At 30.2% G+C, this 20,004-nt stretch overlaps 3 protein-coding genes across 3 annotated transcripts; 1 reads left to right on the plus strand and 2 right to left on the minus strand.

Annotated features, from left to right (window-relative positions):
* Positions 1 to 6,313: 6,313 nt before the first annotated feature.
* LOC145218333 (C-reactive protein-like) lies at positions 6,314 to 8,426 on the minus strand. Its single transcript, XM_080085741.1, has 3 exons — positions 8,256 to 8,426; positions 7,182 to 7,354; positions 6,314 to 6,979 (listed from the first exon to the last, which is right to left on the minus strand). Exons 1-3 carry the CDS (start codon positions 8,370 to 8,372, stop codon positions 6,802 to 6,804), a joined length of 468 nt encoding a protein of 155 aa, XP_079941867.1. The 5' UTR covers positions 8,373 to 8,426; the 3' UTR covers positions 6,314 to 6,801.
* Positions 8,427 to 8,695: 269 nt separating this feature from the next.
* On the minus strand, positions 8,696 to 10,324 carry LOC145218334 (uncharacterized). Its single transcript, XM_080085743.1, has 3 exons — positions 9,636 to 10,324; positions 8,990 to 9,046; positions 8,696 to 8,931 (listed from the first exon to the last, which is right to left on the minus strand). The coding sequence occupies exons 1-3, from the start codon at positions 9,778 to 9,780 to the stop codon at positions 8,828 to 8,830; spliced, it is 306 nt and encodes a 101-aa protein (XP_079941869.1). The 5' UTR covers positions 9,781 to 10,324; the 3' UTR covers positions 8,696 to 8,827.
* Positions 10,325 to 11,469: 1,145 nt separating this feature from the next.
* Positions 11,470 to 19,929, plus strand: LOC145218551 (beta-1,3-galactosyltransferase 1-like). Its single transcript, XM_080085969.1, has 4 exons — positions 11,470 to 11,871; positions 12,739 to 12,917; positions 13,348 to 13,531; positions 17,123 to 19,929. Exons 1-4 carry the CDS (start codon positions 11,584 to 11,586, stop codon positions 17,627 to 17,629), a joined length of 1,158 nt encoding a protein of 385 aa, XP_079942095.1. The 5' UTR covers positions 11,470 to 11,583; the 3' UTR covers positions 17,630 to 19,929.
* Positions 19,930 to 20,004: the final 75 nt, after the last annotated feature.

The following is a 20,004-nucleotide window of genomic DNA, read 5'->3' on the forward strand; positions in this document are numbered from 1 at the left end:
CAAAACATTACTACATTAAAATGTATCAAAACATTACTACATTAAAATGTATCAAAACATTACTACATTAAAATGTATCAAAACATTACTACATTAAAATGTATCAAAACATTACTACATTAAAATGTATCAAAACATTACTACATTAAAATGTATCAAAAACATTACCTACATTAAAATGTATCAAAACATTACTACATTAAAATGTATCAAAACATTACTACATAAAATGTATCAAAACATTACTACATTAAAATGTATCAAAACATACTACATTAAAATGTATCAAAACATTACTACAGTTAAAATGTATCAAAACATTACTACATTAAAATGTATCAAAACATTACTACATTAAAATGTATCAAAACATTACTACATTAAAATGTATCAAAACATTACTACATTAAAATGTATCAAAACATTACTACATTAAAATGTATCAAAACATTACTACATTAAAATGTATCAAAACATTACTACATAAAATGTATCAAAACATTACTACATTAAAATGTATCAAAACATTACTACATTAAAATGTATCAAAACATTACTACATTAAAATGTATCAAAACATTACTACATTAAAATGTATCAAAACATTACTACATTAAAATGTATCAAAACATTACTACATTAAAATGTATCAAAACATTACTACATTAAAATGTATCAAAACATTACTACATTAAAATGTATCAAAACATTACTACATTAAAATGTATCAAAACATTACTACATTAAAATGTATCAAAACATTACTACATTAAAATGTATCAAAACATTACTACATTAAAATGTATCAAAACATTACTACATTAAAATGTATCAAAACATTACTACATTAAAATGTATCAAAACATTACTACATTAAAATGTATCAAAACATTACTACATTAAAATGTATCAAAACATTACTACATTAAAATGTATCAAAACATTACTACATTAAAATGTATCAAAACATTACTACATTAAAATGTATCAAAACATTACTACATTAAAATGTATCAAAACATTACTACATTAAAATGTATCAAAACATTACTACATTAAAATGTATCAAAACATTACTACATTAAAATGTATCAAAACATTACTACATTAAAATGTATCAAAACATTACTACATTAAAATGTATCAAAACATTACTACATTAAAATGTATCAAAACATTACTACATTAAAATGTATCAAAACATTACTACATTAAAATGTATCAAAACATTACTACATTAAAATGTATCAAAACATTACTACATTAAAATGTATCAAAACATTACTACATTAAAATGTATCAAAACATTACTACATTAAAATGTATCAAAACATTACTACATTAAAATGTATCAAAACATTACTACATTAAAATGTATCAAAACATTACTACATTAAAATGTATCAAAACATTACTACATTAAAATGTATCAAAACATTACTACATTAAAATGTATCAAAACATTACTACATTAAAATGTATCAAAACATTACTACATTAAAATGTATCAAAACATTACTACATTAAAATGTATCAAAACATTACTACATTAAAATGTATCAAAACATTACTACATTAAAATGTATCAAAACATTACTACATTAAAATGTATCAAAACATTACTACATTAAAATGTATCAAAACATTACTACATTAAAATGTATCAAAACATTACTACATTAAAATGTATCAAAACATTACTACATTAAAATGTATCAAAACATTACTACATTAAAATGTATCAAAACATTACTACATTAAAATGTATCAAAACATTACTACATTAAAATGTATCAAAACATTACTACATTAAAATGTATCAAAACATTACTACATTAAAATGTATCAAAACATTACTACATTAAAATGTATCAAAACATTACTACATTAAAATGTATCAAAACATTACTACATTAAAATGTATCAAAACATTACTACATTAAAATGTATCAAAACATTACTACATTAAAATGTATCAAAACATTACTACATTAAAATGTATCAAAACATTACTACATTAAAATGTATCAAAACATTACTACATTAAAATGTATCAAAACATTACTACATTAAAATGTATCAAAACATTACTACATTAAAATGTATCAAAACATTACTACATTAAAATGTATCAAAACATTACTACATTAAAATGTATCAAAACATTACTACATTAAAATGTATCAAAACATTACTACATTAAAATGTATCAAAACATTACTACATTAAAATGTATCAAAACATTACTACATTAAAATGTATCAAAACATTACTACATTAAAATGTATCAAAACATTACTACATTAAAATGTATCAAAACATTACTACATTAAAATGTATCAAAACATTACTACATTAAAATGTATCAAAACATTACTACATTAAAATGTATCAAAACATTACTACATTAAAATGTATCAAAACATTACTACATTAAAATGTATCAAAACATTACTACATTAAAATGTATCAAAACATTACTACATTAAAATGTATCAAAACATTACTACATTAAAATGTATCAAAACATTACTACATTAAAATGTATCAAAACATTACTACATTAAAATGTATCAAAACATTACTACATTAAAATGTATCAAAACATTACTACATTAAAATGTATCAAAACATTACTACATTAAAATGTATCAAAACATTACTACATTAAAATGTATCAAAACATTACTACATTAAAATGTATCAAAACATTACTACATTAAAATGTATCAAAACATTACTACATTAAAATGTATCAAAACATTACTACATTAAAATGTATCAAAACATTACTACATTAAAATGTATCAAAACATTACTACATTAAAATGTATCAAAACATTACTACATTAAAATGTATCAAAACATTACTACATTAAAATGTATCAAAACATTACTACATTAAAATGTATCAAAACATTACTACATTAAAATGTATCAAAACATTACTACATTAAAATGTATCAAAACATTACTACATTAAAATGTATCAAAACATTACTACATTAAAATGTATCAAAACATTACTACATTAAAATGTATCAAAACATTACTACATTAAAATGTATCAAAACATTACTACATTAAAATGTATCAAAACATTACTACATTAAAATGTATCAAAACATTACTACATTAAAATGTATCAAAACATTACTACATTAAAATGTATCAAAACATTACTACATTAAAATGTATCAAAACATTACTACATTAAAATGTATCAAAACATTACTACATTAAAATGTATCAAAACATTACTACATTAAAATGTATCAAAACATTACTACATTAAAATGTATCAAAACATTACTACATTAAAATGTATCAAAACATTACTACATTAAAATGTATCAAAACATTACTACATTAAAATGTATCAAAACATTACTACATTAAAATGTATCAAAACATTACTACATTAAAATGTATCAAAACATTACTACATTAAAATGTATCAAAACATTACTACATTAAAATGTATCAAAACATTACTACATTAAAATGTATCAAAACATTACTACATTAAAATGTATCAAAACATTACTACATTAAAATGTATCAAAACATTACTACATTAAAATGTATCAAAACATTACTACATTAAAATGTATCAAAACATTACTACATTAAAATGTATCAAAACATTACTACATTAAAATGTATCAAAACATTACTACATTAAAATGTATCAAAACATTACTACATTAAAATGTATCAAAACATTACTACATTAAAATGTATCAAAACATTACTACATTAAAATGTATCAAAACATTACTACATTAAAATGTATCAAAACATTACTACATTAAAATGTATCAAAACATTACTACATTAAAATGTATCAAAACATTACTACATTAAAATGTATCAAAACATTACTACATTAAAATGTATCAAAACATTACTACATTAAAATGTATCAAAACATTACTACATTAAAATGTATCAAAACATTACTACATTAAAATGTATCAAAACATTACTACATTAAAATGTATCAAAACATTACTACATTAAAATGTATCAAAACATTACTACATTAAAATGTATCAAAACATTACTACATTAAAATGTATCAAAACATTACTACATTAAAATGTATCAAAACATTACTACATTAAAATGTATCAAAACATTACTACATTAAAATGTATCAAAACATTACTACATTAAAATGTATCAAAACATTACTACATTAAAATGTATCAAAACATTACTACATTAAAATGTATCAAAACATTACTACATTAAAATGTATCAAAACATTACTACATTAAAATGTATCAAAACATTACTACATTAAAATGTATCAAAACATTACTACATTAAAATGTATCAAAACATTACTACATTAAAATGTATCAAAACATTACTACATTAAAATGTATCAAAACATTACTACATTAAAATGTATCAAAACATTACTACATTAAAATGTATCAAAACATTACTACATTAAAATGTATCAAAACATTACTACATTAAAATGTATCAAAACATTACTACATTAAAATGTATCAAAACATTACTACATTAAAATGTATCAAAACATTACTACATTAAAATGTATCAAAACATTACTACATTAAAATGTATCAAAACATTACTACATTAAAATGTATCAAAACATTACTACATTAAAATGTATCAAAACATTACTACATTAAAATGTATCAAAACATTACTACATTAAAATGTATCAAAACATTACTACATTAAAATGTATCAAAACATTACTACATTAAAATGTATCAAAACATTACTACATTAAAATGTATCAAAACATTACTACATTAAAATGTATCAAAACATTACTACATTAAAATGTATCAAAACATTACTACATTAAAATGTATCAAAACATTACTACATTAAAATGTATCAAAACGTTACTACATTAAAATGTATCAAAACATTACTACATTAAAATGTATCAAAACGTTACTACATTAAAATGTATCAAAACATTACTACATTAAAATGTATCAAAACATTACTACATTAAAATGTATCAAAACATACTACATTAAAATGTATCAAAACATTACTACATTAAAATGTATCAAAACATTACTACATTAAAATGTATCAAAACATTACTACATTAAAATGTATCAAAACGTTACTACATTAAAATGTATCAAAACATTACTACATTAAAATGTATCAAAACGTTACTACATTAAAATGTATCAAAACATTACTACATTAAAATGTATCAAAACATTACTACATTAAAATGTATCAAAACATTACTACATTAAAATGTATCAAAACGTTACTACATTAAAATGTATCAAAACATTACTACATTAAAATGTATCAAAACATTACTACATTATTAAAATGTATCAAAACATTACTACATTAAAATGTATCAAAACGTTACTACATTAAAATGTATCAAAACATTACTACATTAAAATGTATCAAAACGTTACTACATTAAAATGTATCAAAACATTACTACATTAAAATGTATCAAAACATTACTACATTAAAATGTATCAAAACATTACTACATTAAAATGTATCAAAACGTTACTACATTAAAATGTATCAAAACATTACTACATTAAAATGTATCAAAACATTACTACATTAAAATGTATCAAAACATTACTACATTAAAATGTATCAAAACATTACTACATTAAAATGTATCAAAACGTTACTACATTAAAATGTATCAAAACATTACTACATTAAAATGTATCAAAACGTTACTACATTAAAATGTATCAAAACATTACTACATTAAAATGTATCAAAACGTTACTACATTAAAATGTATCAAAACATTACTACATTAAAATGTATCAAAACATTACTACATTAAAATGTATCAAAACATTACTACATTAAAATGTATCAAAACATTACTACATTAAAATGTATCAAAACATTACTACATTAAAATGTATCAAAACGTTACTACATTAAAATGTATCAAAACATTACTACATTAAAATGTATCAAAACATTACTACATTAAAATGTATCAAAACATTACTACATTAAAATGTATCAAAACATTACTACATTAAAGTGCATTAGCACTGCATTAAAACAGCTTGAAGGAGCCAAAATATTACTACTCATCTGTTGACAACAAAGTTACCTGCCTTAAGGATGGGAGTTTTTTTGGCAATTTTCCACAAAAACCTAATGACTTAGCACTTAGTCGATGACTCATTGTAATAAGTATCCACTAATCATAGCTGTAATTGTTGGGTTGCACTTCTTGATAAGTGACTGGTAAATTTCCAATTAAAACTTAAAAAACAAGTTGTTGTTATTAATTTTCATGGCTTTATTGACTACTTGGTATTTTATTTACTTGATCTACAAACCACATGTAAAATGTTAGATGCTCCAAATATTCAACAATATTTACATTTGAATTTTTAAAATGGTTTATAAAATCCTGTATTGCACATTATTTTATTGACATGTTATAACTTAACAAAACAACCATGGTTTATTTAGGAACAATATACACGGACATGAAAAGTAATTTAATCATAAACATAACTGCCAGAGAACATGTGTATATAGAATATAGAATGCAGTCACTTTAACAATCGCTGTTTGTGATCATCAGTACAAATCGAAAATGTCTGCATAATATACAAGTTCTTTGGCAGTTATGTTTATGATTAAATCATGGTTTAAATATACACATTGCTAAATATGTAAGATAATGGCAAAACAATTCAAGTCTCAGCGTGTCTTAACAAAATGTATGTGCATGTATATGTTTCAGTGATATTAAGTGGTTGTTCCAAAACATGCTCATGAAGATACAGGACAGACATCGGGAATCTCGTAGCCAGCATCACCGTGTAGCTCCACTCTGTCCATCGTCATAGCAACGGCATGATCAGTGGGACAGCTGCAGTTGTGGAATATGTCGTTTATTTCGTCGTGAGTTAGAACCCTCGGCCAAATCATGAAGTTACTGATGGAACCACTAAAAAGGTGAGATTAAATTGAGATATTGAGTTGGTTCTCTGTTTTCTGTACTAATATGATTAGTTGTGTTGGCCAGTCATGTTGCAATCAATACATACTATTGCTGTTTTACCATTTAGACGCTTCAGGGCTGATCCCAGCTGAGGATTTATGTTCATCTTTACTGGTATCTACTATATATATTATTTATTCATTGGAACCTGAATGATTGTCTAGATTGGAGGCCTCCTGCATTAATTGAATCCTGTTCTTGTCCTAATATCAGTGACCCTCCTCCAGCAAAAGATCCACCGGTATTGGTTTGTGCATGAAGTTGTCTTCCATTCATGTAAACGCCCATACGGCTTGAATTAAACCATGTACACACATGTCTCTAAAAACAAACTGTGAAAATTTTGTATTGTATATAATCAAGTGTCAGTGTTAGGTTTGGATTGTGCAATCCTGGCTATGCATTAAGAGTAGGGATGTGCCAAAACTGCAAATGTTCTGTTTGGTCGAGCACCGAGCATCTCACGTTAATGCTCGGTGCTCGGCCGAGCACGCTCGGTGCATTATGACGTCACAAAAAATCCCCTTTCTACGTTTTAGCTCTTCTAGGTCTCTTACGTCACCAGCGGTGTATTAAGCTGTACAGGCCTCGGAAGTACACGTTTTTCCACCATCTAATACATTTGAAAAATCATTTGTTTTTGTTCATAGACACCCTTTCGAACACTAATTACGTATCTTAGCAGGGCATGAATATGCAAATTTAATGCTCGGGTCAGTTTGTGCAACTGCTCGGCCGAGCACCGAGCATTAAAAACAGCGATGCTCGGTACCGAGTACTCGGGTTCTGGCTCGTCTCGGCGCATCCCTAATTAAGAGTACACAATTTATTGTATTTTGCTTGACACAGTGAGTGTTTTTACCAGTTGTGGGATTCGTCCGGTTCCCACCGGTTCTATAGAACCGTCTACCACATTTTGTGAGATTAACGAACCGGCTAGCATTACTGGTTACTGTCAATGGACTTTTTGTAACAGAACCGGCTGAAAAATATAACTTTTGTGATAGAACCAGCTGACAAAAAAATTTGAATTCCACTACTGGTTGCTACCTTAATGAAAATGTTACTTCCAACAATAAATTTGCAAGAAGAGAACTACTTTGTTTATATTTGTATGTAGCTATTGTTTACTATGAAATTAGCAAAAAGGGTTAATGTGTTCTCAAATCTTACACATTATACCGTTGCAGGTTTTAACTACTATATCACTTATCTTGCTTACCAGACGGAGATGTGGAATTCTTAGTGCAGCTATCTTCCGTGTAGTTTGGACTTCAAAGTTCATTGATGTGTCGGATTTATAGTAAATTAGCTGATCATTCCCATATGTACTGGACATTGCATAACTTGCAATAGTTGTAAATTCAGCACCACTTGGAATATTTGAAGTTTCAGTCCAAAAACAAGTGGTTGCTGATTTAAGACCTGGTACATAACCGCGATACCAGACATAGTCCTCTGTTTGGAAGTGGCGTGGAAAAGTGAAGGTTACAGACGGACAAACTAAACATAAAAAATATGAACAATAAATATCACACTAAACCTTGGTTGACCCGGACCAAAAAAACTGTTCGGATTCTGCAAAAAAGTCAATTAGTTCAAGCCTTACCAAATTACATGTCACTTGTGCCTCAAGGTTTGTTTGAATTAGATGACGATTTAGAAGACTCAGATTAACCGAGATCTACTGTTTTTAAACTACCTGTTGTTATTGCCCAAAATTATTGAACCAAATTTCACTAAATAGGCTGTTATTTTCACTACAAAGGTCACTTGAAACTGCAGTTTCAAGTATTAATATAACCAATTCCTTTTGCCTTGTTTTTTGATGTTTTTAAGTTGTTGTACTTCTTTTTTCAGTTCTGCTACTTTGCTTTCAAACTTTCCATCAACAGAAGCTAAAAATGTTCAAAAAAAGTTGACAAATGTGAGTCTAAACAATGCAACCCTTCTTACCTCCTGGTATTCCCATTAAACCTGGACTTCCTGGATCACCCTTTTGGCCTTTGAAACCTAAACAAGGAACAAAACGACTCTTGCAGTTTATATTGCTAAATATGGTGCTTCAAATAACATAGTTATTAGAATTTTTGGTTTTGTATGAGAATTTTCTTCAGTTTTAATGTTTGTTTTCTGTGATTTAAATGTTTGTTATTGCCTGTTTCATGTTTATTGGTTTGCAGTTAAATGAAGTTTGACACCAGGGGGGCACAAGCTGTGTTCCAGGGGGTCACGGGTGTAGATTCACCAGAAACACCCACTAAAATCCATTTCCTTTTTAACTTTATTCCCTAATTTAATCGACTATTTCACATACTATTTGTCTATATTGAGATTTTCACGATTACGGATTCTTGTTTACTCTGTTCGACCTGTTTAAAGTCAAAATAACTACTGAATTCCAACATGAGATTTCCATTTACATTTTTTAAGGGGGCCACAGGTCCTACAGGGTTACTTGAAGGGGGTACGAGGCCCAAAAGTATACTTTTAGGGGGCCACGTCCACGAAAGGTTGAGAACCACTGTTCTAGCCAAAGAAATATAAACTTAGCAGAAACCTGCAGTAGTACTTTTGTATATTACATTAAAAACACTGTTACCTTGGGCAAGTGCTTCCTGACCATAAAGATTGGGCAAAGGAGCACAAATTTGAACCTGTCCACATTGATTTTGTGTATTTGCTGGACCTAACTGTGCCACTCCCTTGCCCACAATAATTACAATGATGAATAAAACCAGCTTCATTGTTTTAAACAGTCTCACAAACTGTCTTCAAGACTCCAGTAGATTAGTTTAATAATCTCCAACTCACAACTGATCTTCACAAATGTTTCAAATTGCTGATGTATGCCCTTTTATTGATTCATGTTTTTCTTTCGAATTTTTAATGTGATTTTCTGATCAGCTGAATTGCTACTTCCTGAATTTGTTTGTTTTTCCTTGTTTAAATTCAGTGATGTTTTTTTGGGGTTCATTCACGTTGCTTTAATTAAGCTGAAAATGTAATCAATTGCCTATTAAACTTCAATTTGATATGGGTTGAGTTGAGTTTATTTTACCAGGTAAAATAATTTGTATGGATTATTGTTTGTTGCTGCAAGACCAGGATTTATTGGGTGTATTTTTAAATCTGTGCAAATCTATTCAGGCAAGTTACACAGAGGGACACAAATTTTACAAATTTACAATTCTTTGCCGTACAACCCTTCTATTGAATCCCCTTTTCTCTGGCTCTTTTTAGTATTCAAACTTCGTTGTTTTTTTATTGTGTTTACCTTGTATAAGACTGTGGTATAGGTTTTATTTGTATGTAGCTTCATTCTTTGTGTGCCTTTCTGTTGACAGCATTGTTTAATTTAATTAAACATTGTTTTATCACTTGATGTTCTGTTGAATTGAAATATGGTGCAAAACTGTCTTGGGTTATATTCTTTTTGTGCCAGTCTGCACCACATTAAACCTACTGGCACAAAATTGACCAACTTGGGTGTTTATATCGGCAGGCAGTGTTATTAGTAAATGTGACAAAATGCACATGGTAATGTGTGTACTGTGTTATCATCAAAAACTAAACTCTTGACTCAATTTCATTTTAATAAACAGTGCCAATGGAGTTTTTATACAGTCTATGACAAAAGTGATGTGTTGATCAGGATATTATACTTTTTTAATATGGATAACTCAGTTATGCATGAATAAAAATGCGATGAGAAGATATGTCCCAGTTTCTTTCAAGCTATGTGCAGAAACCTGTACAATTTAGGCGACAATAAAACAAACTTGGATATTGGTCGTGTTTTAGTTATTTGCATTGAAATAATTTTATAAACAATTGATTGACCAAACATGTGTTATTTAAAAAACAACTTGTTAAATAATCCGTCATAATATCTTACCGAATATTTGTCCGGTGCGCGACACGCGACAACTACATTCGGTAAAATAGTAAACCGCTGGGGTTCTGGACTTGACCAAGTGAATGAGATAATGACTTGAAATTCAGCGGTTTGGTATTGATTTTGAACGATTGTTTATTATTATGAATGTTATGTTGTAATTACGTATAATGATAAATATTATTGTAGAATATTGTTGCTAAGCACGAATACAAGTTCATTGGTTGTCAAAAATGTATTTCGAATTTTCGATAAACTTACTGACGCAGTTTTCTTAGATTGTTTCCTTTGACCGATAAAACCCAGTAGACCTATACTTTAAGATTAGATTGCGCTATAAGGCTTGTCAGACCTTCAAAGCGATTTGTTTCACAAAAAAAGCTTTTGTTTACAGCTTTAATTTGCAGAATTGAACGTTTGCAGCAGTTTGCAATTAGCGTTTTGCAGCATTTATAAAAGTCTAAATTGTCTAAAAAAGTAAATTAAAATATGACAAATTCAGTTTGCTTTTACACTGTGGTTTTTAAATGTTATAGTTTTTAATAAACGAAGTTGTGTCTCATATGTTTAGGTGTAACTTTAAAATGATAATGCTGTGACAGTGAAGTGAAAACATGTAGAGTTACCTCCTTGAAAGGGTGGTTTCAAAGACATGGCGGTCAAAACTGGCCACAGTATTTCTGGTGGTGGAAATGTCGCACTTCTCTCAATGTTATGGAGATACCGTAATGGTGCTTTCAAATCATTTGTGTTGTTTCTTTTTGTGTCGAACCTATTTTATTTCGCTGTGAGATTTGTGGAGCTGTCGAATACAGTACGGAGGCTGGAGCACGAAAAAGCTGTGCTCCATAGAAATCTGGAGGAAAAGACAACAAGACTTGTTGAAGAGGAGAAAAAACCAAAACCAGCTGATGGAAAACCTCAGCTTGTATATTCCCAGGTGCATTAATACCCTAAACTCTTCTGCAGAAGTTTGCAATTTGTTTTGATCTGAGCAATGGTTTCCAACCTTTTTACAGAAACTACTCTTTTATAAATTCAATAAGTGTTTGATTTGATGCTCTAGAGCAGTGCTCTTCAACCGGTGTGCAAAATATTCATGGGGTGCACCAGTATGAAAAGGTATACAAAGGTGCATCACAAACCTTTAATGAACCATTATAATTTGACTTTCAAGATATTAGAAAAAAGATGTAGGTTTTAACTTATGTATAACCCAGGTAAACTTTTTAAATGGTTTATCCCCGTGTCTAGTTTGAAAGTGGCTGTGTTACATTCGGGTAATGTTAGGATATCAAATATTGATACTTTCGCGAACATATGCTTGGAGTTAATTGACAAGATGATATGCATAACGATTTTTCATGTCGCTATTTATCTCAGTTTACCTTTTAAGTAAACAGGGTGCATGAGTTCATCACAACAACTTTAAGGGTTCACCACACCAAAAAAGGTTGAAGAGCACTGCTCTAGAGACCAATTCCCCGTTTTTTAAACATAAGTTAGTATGTCATAGGTTGGGCCAACTGTCTTAATGTCAAAAGCACTACTGTACTTGTACAACTGTCCACCATCATCCATTGTATTGTATAAAAAGCAATAAGACATGTATTGATTTATTTTATTTGCCAAAAGCGCCTATTTGATAACTCAGTCTGCACATTCTATTTAAAATACTTAAATCATAGTATGTCAGGCTCATTGAAGACAGTTTTCCGAATAAGGCCGGCCTTCCAAGCATTCCCATGTGACAAGGCATTAAGTGTGTTATGGTGCTTAATGGTAAAATTATGTCTAATTTTTGCAGAAAAAATATTATCCCTACATTTTTAATGAGCCTGACAAATGCAAAGATGATGAAGGAAATGATCTTCCTGTTTTCCTTCTGATTGTCATAAAATCTACAACTGCTCAGTTCGATAGACGAAGATCGATTCGTTTAACTTGGGGCAATGAATCGACTATCAATGGAGTTATTATGCGAAGGTGCCAACCCAAACTTACATAAATAATTAGTAGTATAAAAGCGTCGAACCAATGCATGATAAAATGCAGACAGTGCACACTGTTTTTGACCAGTTCTACTCTCAATAATACTCAATTGTGGCATCAAACAGCTTGGTGAGATATGGCTTACCAGTTTGCAGGTGGCTACATTAGCTCGTACGGCCGATCTCTTGCCACCAGCTCCACTGATGAGACCTTATTGGTTGAAACAGTGTGCACTGTCTGCAGCTAATCAGTGGCAGTAAATAATATTGTATGTACAAAAGTATCATACAAAACTCTATTAATATTATAAAGTTCATATATGTATTAAGTCAAATTTTCAGATCAAATTGATATTATGTATTGCTTTTTTATGTATCCTAATGAAAGCAGAATACAAATAACTAATGAATGTTCAACTTTTTAGAATTTTTCTTGTTGCAAAATCTGACGACAAGAAAAAGCAAGCACTTTTGGAACGTGAACGAAATGAATACCACGATATCATACAGGGAGATTTTCATGATTCCTTTCGCAATCTCACAATCAAGGATATAATGTTCATGAGATGGATGACAACATATTGCTCACAAACCAAGTTTATTTTTAAGGTACACAAGCTGTTTTGACAATATATTACAAAGATATGTAGTAGGAGTTTTTGTTTTCATAGGGTCTGTTTTTATTTGTCAAGCAAATACAATCAAATTTTGTTTATTTACCTTTACACATTGCTGAGTAGTTTACTCTTGTGTCAGGTTTAAAACTTGTTTGTTTTTGTTGCAACTTTTAGTGTCAACCAAGCAGTGCATGTTTATTTGACTTGACATATTGTTCAATAGTTTACAGGCACATAAATCTGCACTTTTATGCTCTTTTGTGATATAGGGGGCATTTAGGCTATTCCCAGTTGTCAGACTTAAAATGTGTGTGTGCAAAAATACTTAACTTTTCCCACTGTATTTTGCCATAGCTGCCTATAACTTTATCCTCCTGGTCTGATAAAGGCACCAATATGGTTTATTATTCTGATTAAATAACTTTGGTACAGTGTATGAAAAAGTAATTTGTTTTCATAAAAGTAAATTTTATGTAAATAATTTATTTATAAACGATAAAATATGTGCTAGAACTTTATGGTTTCCCAAATAGTCTTAAAAAGGTTGATACTGCATGGAGTAGACTGGTACATGCAAATGTGGAGTAAAATTAGCCAAGCTTCTTGCAGAGAAAGGCATGAACAGGGCCATTGTTTTCAAGTACTTCCTTTCCAAAGGTTTTCCTGACAAAGTTTCGGTAGGTTAAAATGTGAAAAATGGTTTAACAAAGTATTTTAGGTGGTTTCAGGCCTCAGTTGTCGCAAATACTTCACAACAACACACTCTTAAGCTAACTCAAGCATGGCTCTGAACTTTTTAGTACTCGTTTTATAAATTTACCCGTAAACTTTGTTTCAATGGCCTTTACTCTATTAAACTTGCTCACATGTTGCATTGGCAAAACCCCTGAAAGCATTTTAGGGGTCTCCAAACCCCAGGTTGGGAATCACTGGCTTGAAATATTATATCCATGTGACTTAACAGAAAGGTTTTATATTCTCGAGCATGTTGTTATGAATCATTTCCTACAATGCTTGAAATGTTTTAAAGGACTCCCTAAACGATGCAGTTTCCTTTTTTACCGTTACTTCCTTGTGGTTTATACTATTATCAATATATTGTTGCTTCACATGCATTTGGCCAAACAGAATATGCATTTTATTGGACATTTCTATTAAAAATAATTGTGTGATTTAAAATATGTTGAAGATAGCCACAGAACTTCACAAAAACTATAAAGCTGTATAGATTGCTCGCTGATTTCAAATTGTTTAATTGGTGTCAGATATTAAGCGGATATGGTGAAATATTGTATAGGTGACAAAGTAGCAAGTATGTGTGACCTTTACATGGAAGTGCTAAGTCCTCAATTGTTCCAATAATCACATGGTTCTAAATCTCTGTTTCATCATAATGATCATCCAATAAAATGATCAGGTCTTTTTTTGTTTCCTGTGTCTAATGTTCTTGCAGTAAAGAATTGACACCAACATTTTGTTTGTGGTAATGGTTAATTCATATTCCTGATTGCTTGAAGAGTATATATGTCCTAAAAAGAGCTTTAGGGGCCAATATATATTCGGTTTTACCCTCACAGAAGCACAAAATCAATCACTGATGGTCACATATGAGTTGTAAAACCTGTTTACAAGTTGTAAAAAGTGCCTCAAACATTCACTTGTGCTTGTCTATAGAATGTCAATTACACTACTACTTGTTGCAATAAAAATCAATTAGTTAAATAGCCACAATTGCAGCACAAATTTTTTGCTGCCCAGTTTTTCAAGCCCCAAATTCAAATTAATTAGTATAGCACCTACAAATGTTACATAAAGTATTTTTCAAAAACGGATGGATAATAAAAGGGCAACGTGGTAATTGATAGGCTCTGTGATGTAAGCATATTTGCGCAGTGGTATTTCAAATCTTTGTGTCTATTTAATGAACAAATATTGCTTTTGTGTTGTCTGAAATCAGGTAAATCTTACACCCGGATATGCATTTCACCAATATGAAACCCTATTCTTAAAGTCAAAGTCAAAATTTTATTTGCTTGGTCACTTCGTCATCACAGTTCCATTGTTGGACAGTTAAGTAAACAGCAAGGACACCGAAAAAAACGTGGGTTGTCGAGTCAAGTCTCCTGTTATTTGAATGATGGTTACATTTTTCTGGTTGTTTTCTGTCGTAGGATGGCAACCGACCGCACGAATCTGGGGCGTACGCCTGGTTGCATAAGACAGTGGTTGAACCCGCAGGTTCTGCTGGCCAAATGAAACCTGCATCATAAAAGTTGTTTTTTCATTTATTTGTGGTTGGGCAAGCTATATTTTGTCCGATTTTAATCAAAAAGCAATCATATTTATCACAGTTTGTCCAACTATACTTTGTTATTGGTATCACAAAGTGACCTATTCATTCTTCATACACTACCAACCCCTTTGCATATATTTGTAACATAAATTTCCATGACTCAGATCGCATATGATGAAGCATTGTTTCGTTGCATGTTTGCAAATAGTGAGGTAGGTATGATATGTAACAAAACAAATCTTGTCAAATGAGTCCTTGTTGTCATTTCACAATCATAATGTCCACTTCTGTAAGGATTGTTGTACAACTCTGTATGGCATATATATTTCATTTTCTACTGTTAACATAAGTTCAGTAAATCCTCTTTCTGCCTTTAAAAAAAAAAACAGAAAGAAAATTGAGAATGAAAATTTTTGTTTTTATTTCAGCCATTTTTTGACACTTGTTTAGGCCAAATTCCCAAGTTTTATTAGCAAATGCAAATACATACATCTGTGTTTTTATGTTCAATTTGACATCAATGTAGTTTAAAACCCAGAACAAAATGAAAATATACAATTTGTTAAACAACTGACAAATGAGCTGTTATTTGCTTTCTGTAAATTTACTGTTGACATGTCATTAGCCATAACCTAAACAAGGTTAAGAGCATGTATTAGCAAAATACCCTAACACCCATTATATTAATATTTATGGGGGGTGCTAAAGTTTAATTAACAGCATTTAGCAGCTGCCTCCAGGTCAGGTCACAACATTTACTGCTGGTAATTTATTATTCATTGCTGAACATGAGGGTCATGTCTGATTCATCACCCCTCGTTTGACATATGGCAGTAAATTTATTACTTTATTCGTGCTTGTACAAAATCCAGAAGTAGCAGTTAATATCAGCTTTGCAAATGCTTTTAGCAGCACTTTAATGGCAACAAAACACTTTTGGTTCATGGTTTTCATGGCAAAATTGTTGTTGTTCCCAGGAGAGGACGATGCACTTTGGCATGAAATGGTTGTTGTGATTGTTTAACCGTTTAGCCCTAGTGTTGCCCTGTTGGCCTTACTGTCTAGTACCACCCTCAACACATATAGGAGTATGTTGTGTTCTTATATGATATAAATGTGTTCTCATATGACCAATCTCTCGTCACCAGCTGCACTAATAATACCTTATAGGTTGAAACAGTGTGCACTGTCTGCAGCTTATCATCTATTGGCTTGACCATGTGTTCCCTTTATTGTAACGGTTTATGGTATATATTTGCTTGTTTAACGACATTTTGTTTTACTTTATAGGGGGATGATGATGTGTTTGTGAATATCGACAACATTGTTGATTATCTCCTTTCGCTAAGCAAGGATCAAGCTAAAGACCTTTTTGCTGGCAGCGTGCTCTACCCCTCTCCTCGCATAACCGACCCTAAAAGCAAATATTATGTTTCAACAAACCTTTGGAACGAAAAATATTATCCACCTTACGTGTCTGGTGGAGGTTTTGTCATGTCATCACTTGTATCAAAGAAAATATTTGAAGTGACTAAAGTGACGCCTATAATTCCAATAGACGATGCTTTCCTTGGAGTTTGCTTAAAAAAACTTGGAATGAAACCTCAGAATCACAAGGGTTTCAAAAGTTGGGGCGTCAACCGGCCAAAGGACATTTGCATATATCATGAGATTATGACACTTCACAAACTGAATAGTGAAGAAATGGTGGACATGTGGAAAAAACTCCATTCCTCTGACTTCAATGATTGTGCAAAGTCATTCAAAGTTTCCAGAGATGATGAGAAACTGACGTGACTGCCACCTACCTAAAATTTGATGCTAGACTCTTTTTATATTTATTTTTTTAACTGTGATCATATATGTGTTTTTTAGTAGCTAAAGTTTCTTGTGAAGGTTTCTTTCAAAAGTCAAAGTCAGAATATCTACAGGCACAAAAATCTTTAACAAATTCCCAAAAAATAAACATTTGATTTTTATCAACTTCAGCAGAAAGACTTTACTGCTTTCTTTAACTTATTTGTTTATTAAATTAACTAATACAACAGTAGGTACCAATTTTTTTGGTCCTACTCTCTTAATTACTTTTGGAATCTGAGTGTCCCCCAAATGGTAGAGTATAGGTCTGAGTATTTTCAAAAAGTTCCTTTGGTTGCAGCTAAAATCTTAACACAACAATTCCTTGGTTGATGAGCTTCCAGAGAATATTGTGTCCTTTGAAAGAAAGGAAATAAACACAAAGACAAGAATATATTGTCAGTCATTTTAAATTACCCCTTACCATCTAATTACCTTGTATGTGTTATTGAGCCAGTGTGGAAACCAATATATGTCAAGCACTTCAAACCCATAATTATTTCCCTCTTTCACTAAACTTACGATTTTTTGTAATTTAAATAAAACCCTTATAGCCTTAATTTGAACTAAGGTTAAGAACCACTGGTCACCCTCTAAGTTAATGCTGCACAATTTCTGTAACTGCTTGCATTAGAAAAGTCTCCTTTTTTCTTCAATCTTTTTTTGCATTAGCAGACTTTATCTAGGTAACTGTGCTGCTTGTTATCGATCGAATGCGTTGAGTTTTTGTATGACTCAAAATTTCCACATGCACTGCAGTTCAAACTGTTAATAGATCCATTTTTTGTAGTCAAGTAGTGTTTGTTTAGTTGTGCAATTCTTTCTAAAACACAAGTTTTTCGTTTTCTCTGCCTGACTGATTTTTGTGTGTTTTATTTTACTGCATACTGATAACTAAACAATTCCTTATCATATGTTACCCTATACCGTGAGAAAATGTGCGGATTATTTGCACGAACAAGCTGGGAAATGGAATATGCAATTGTACTGAACCAAGTTAGACCGCTGCACCTTATTTAACAAGTAGTGTCTGACTTATGACTCCCAACAAATTTGTGGTAAGTTGGTTGCTTGTTGCACTGACCTATGTATAAACAAAAGGATTAAATTAAGGCCAGGAATGCATTGCTCTGCACTGAACAGTTTCGCGGTGTACTGAGTTTTATTACAAATTTGCAATTGACATCTAGGCCTCAGGTTCTACTTTCCTCACACAAAATGCCCACTTTCGACATTTGGGGGTTAAAGAAAGAAAAATTAAAAGCCATTTCAATGTTCTATCCCAACGTTTTTTTCCATTTGTGTTGTTCAATTCCAAATCTGTTGCATGTCACCATGGAAACTTCGAAAACCTCTCTAGTGATTGCCATGGCAATTTACAAAACAATCTCTTCAAAATTTGTCACCATGGATACCTGCAATATGTTTATAGGCACCTTGATGGATACTCAAATAATCAAGTCAGATTGCAGTCTTTTGTGCATCCTTAAGCATTTGTATACCATAAATTGGTGTTTTGTTGCCGCATCTTAAACTTACATGTTGCCTATTATTGGTTACTATTACAAAATGCAACACATTTTTTGTTTCTTTCCACTGCTTTTGTATGACTTGTTAGTGTATATTATTGTCACCACATAATAACTGTCAAAAAGATACTACAATATTTCGCAGTTTGATTTTATGGATTACAATTAGACCCACTTTAAAAACTATGGCTGGGATTGCATTTTAAAAACATAAAACAAAATTTTGAATAGACCGTTTTACCAATCCAAACATTTTAAATTAAGTGCTATTAATGTCAAATTATTGTTATTAGTTGTCATTGCATTTGAAAATTATCATTCATAAATATTAACGTCACCCAAGGTATTATCTCATGCTTTATACTTTTGTACTTTGGTCATTTTGAACTTAAAAAGGTTTTATATCTCTTCCACGTTAAACTCCAAAAGTGTTCAGTATTCGAATTTGAAAACTTGACTCAATTTATCTCATATCGCATGCAAATATTTTTCAAACTACGCATGCATTATAAGGTGCCTGTGGTTTCTCATGTGTTCTGTTTCATTGCATGTTTCAGAGACAAATTGTTTCTTAAGGAGTTCCTATTTGCAGTTGTCTTAGAAGTGCTTCAATTTTGCTTTCAAAACACACACTACTGTTTGTTGTAAATACAGTTTTTTTTATATTTGTCCCCCGTAGTCTTCAAATATACCATCTTTAACCTGCTCAAACTGTCGTGTTGTTGCGTTGACTCGTTTATAACAACTATAAAATCAGCTAATTTAAATGTCACGTCGAATTTTTGG

The sequence above is a fragment of the Phallusia mammillata genome, chromosome 3, assembly GCF_965637545.1.
Source record: "Phallusia mammillata chromosome 3, kaPhaMamm4.hap1.1, whole genome shotgun sequence".
Lineage (NCBI taxonomy): Eukaryota > Metazoa > Chordata > Ascidiacea > Phlebobranchia > Ascidiidae > Phallusia > Phallusia mammillata.

Coding starts and splice junctions, on each gene's coding strand:
- LOC145218333 (XM_080085741.1), bottom strand. CDS start 8,372: ATGTCCAGTACATATGGGAATGATCAGCTAATTTACTATAAATCCGAC. Junction 7,355..8,255: donor GAATTCCACATCTCCGTCTG/GTAAGCAAGATA, acceptor GTTTGTTTTTAG/AGACATGTGTGTACATGGTT. Junction 6,980..7,181: donor CAATCTAGACAATCATTCAG/GTTCCAATGAAT, acceptor TCACCTTTTTAG/TGGTTCCATCAGTAACTTCA.
- LOC145218334 (XM_080085743.1), bottom strand. CDS start 9,780: ATGAAGCTGGTTTTATTCATCATTGTAATTATTGTGGGCAAGGGAGTG. Junction 9,047..9,635: donor TCAGGAAGCACTTGCCCAAG/GTAACAGTGTTT, acceptor TTCCTTGTTTAG/GTTTCAAAGGCCAAAAGGGT. Junction 8,932..8,989: donor TTTAATGGGAATACCAGGAG/GTAAGAAGGGTT, acceptor GAACATTTTTAG/CTTCTGTTGATGGAAAGTTT.
- LOC145218551 (XM_080085969.1), top strand. CDS start 11,584: ATGGCGGTCAAAACTGGCCACAGTATTTCTGGTGGTGGAAATGTCGCA. Junction 11,872..12,738: donor CTCAGCTTGTATATTCCCAG/GTGCATTAATAC, acceptor TAATTTTTGCAG/AAAAAATATTATCCCTACAT. Junction 12,918..13,347: donor AATGGAGTTATTATGCGAAG/GTGCCAACCCAA, acceptor TCAACTTTTTAG/AATTTTTCTTGTTGCAAAAT.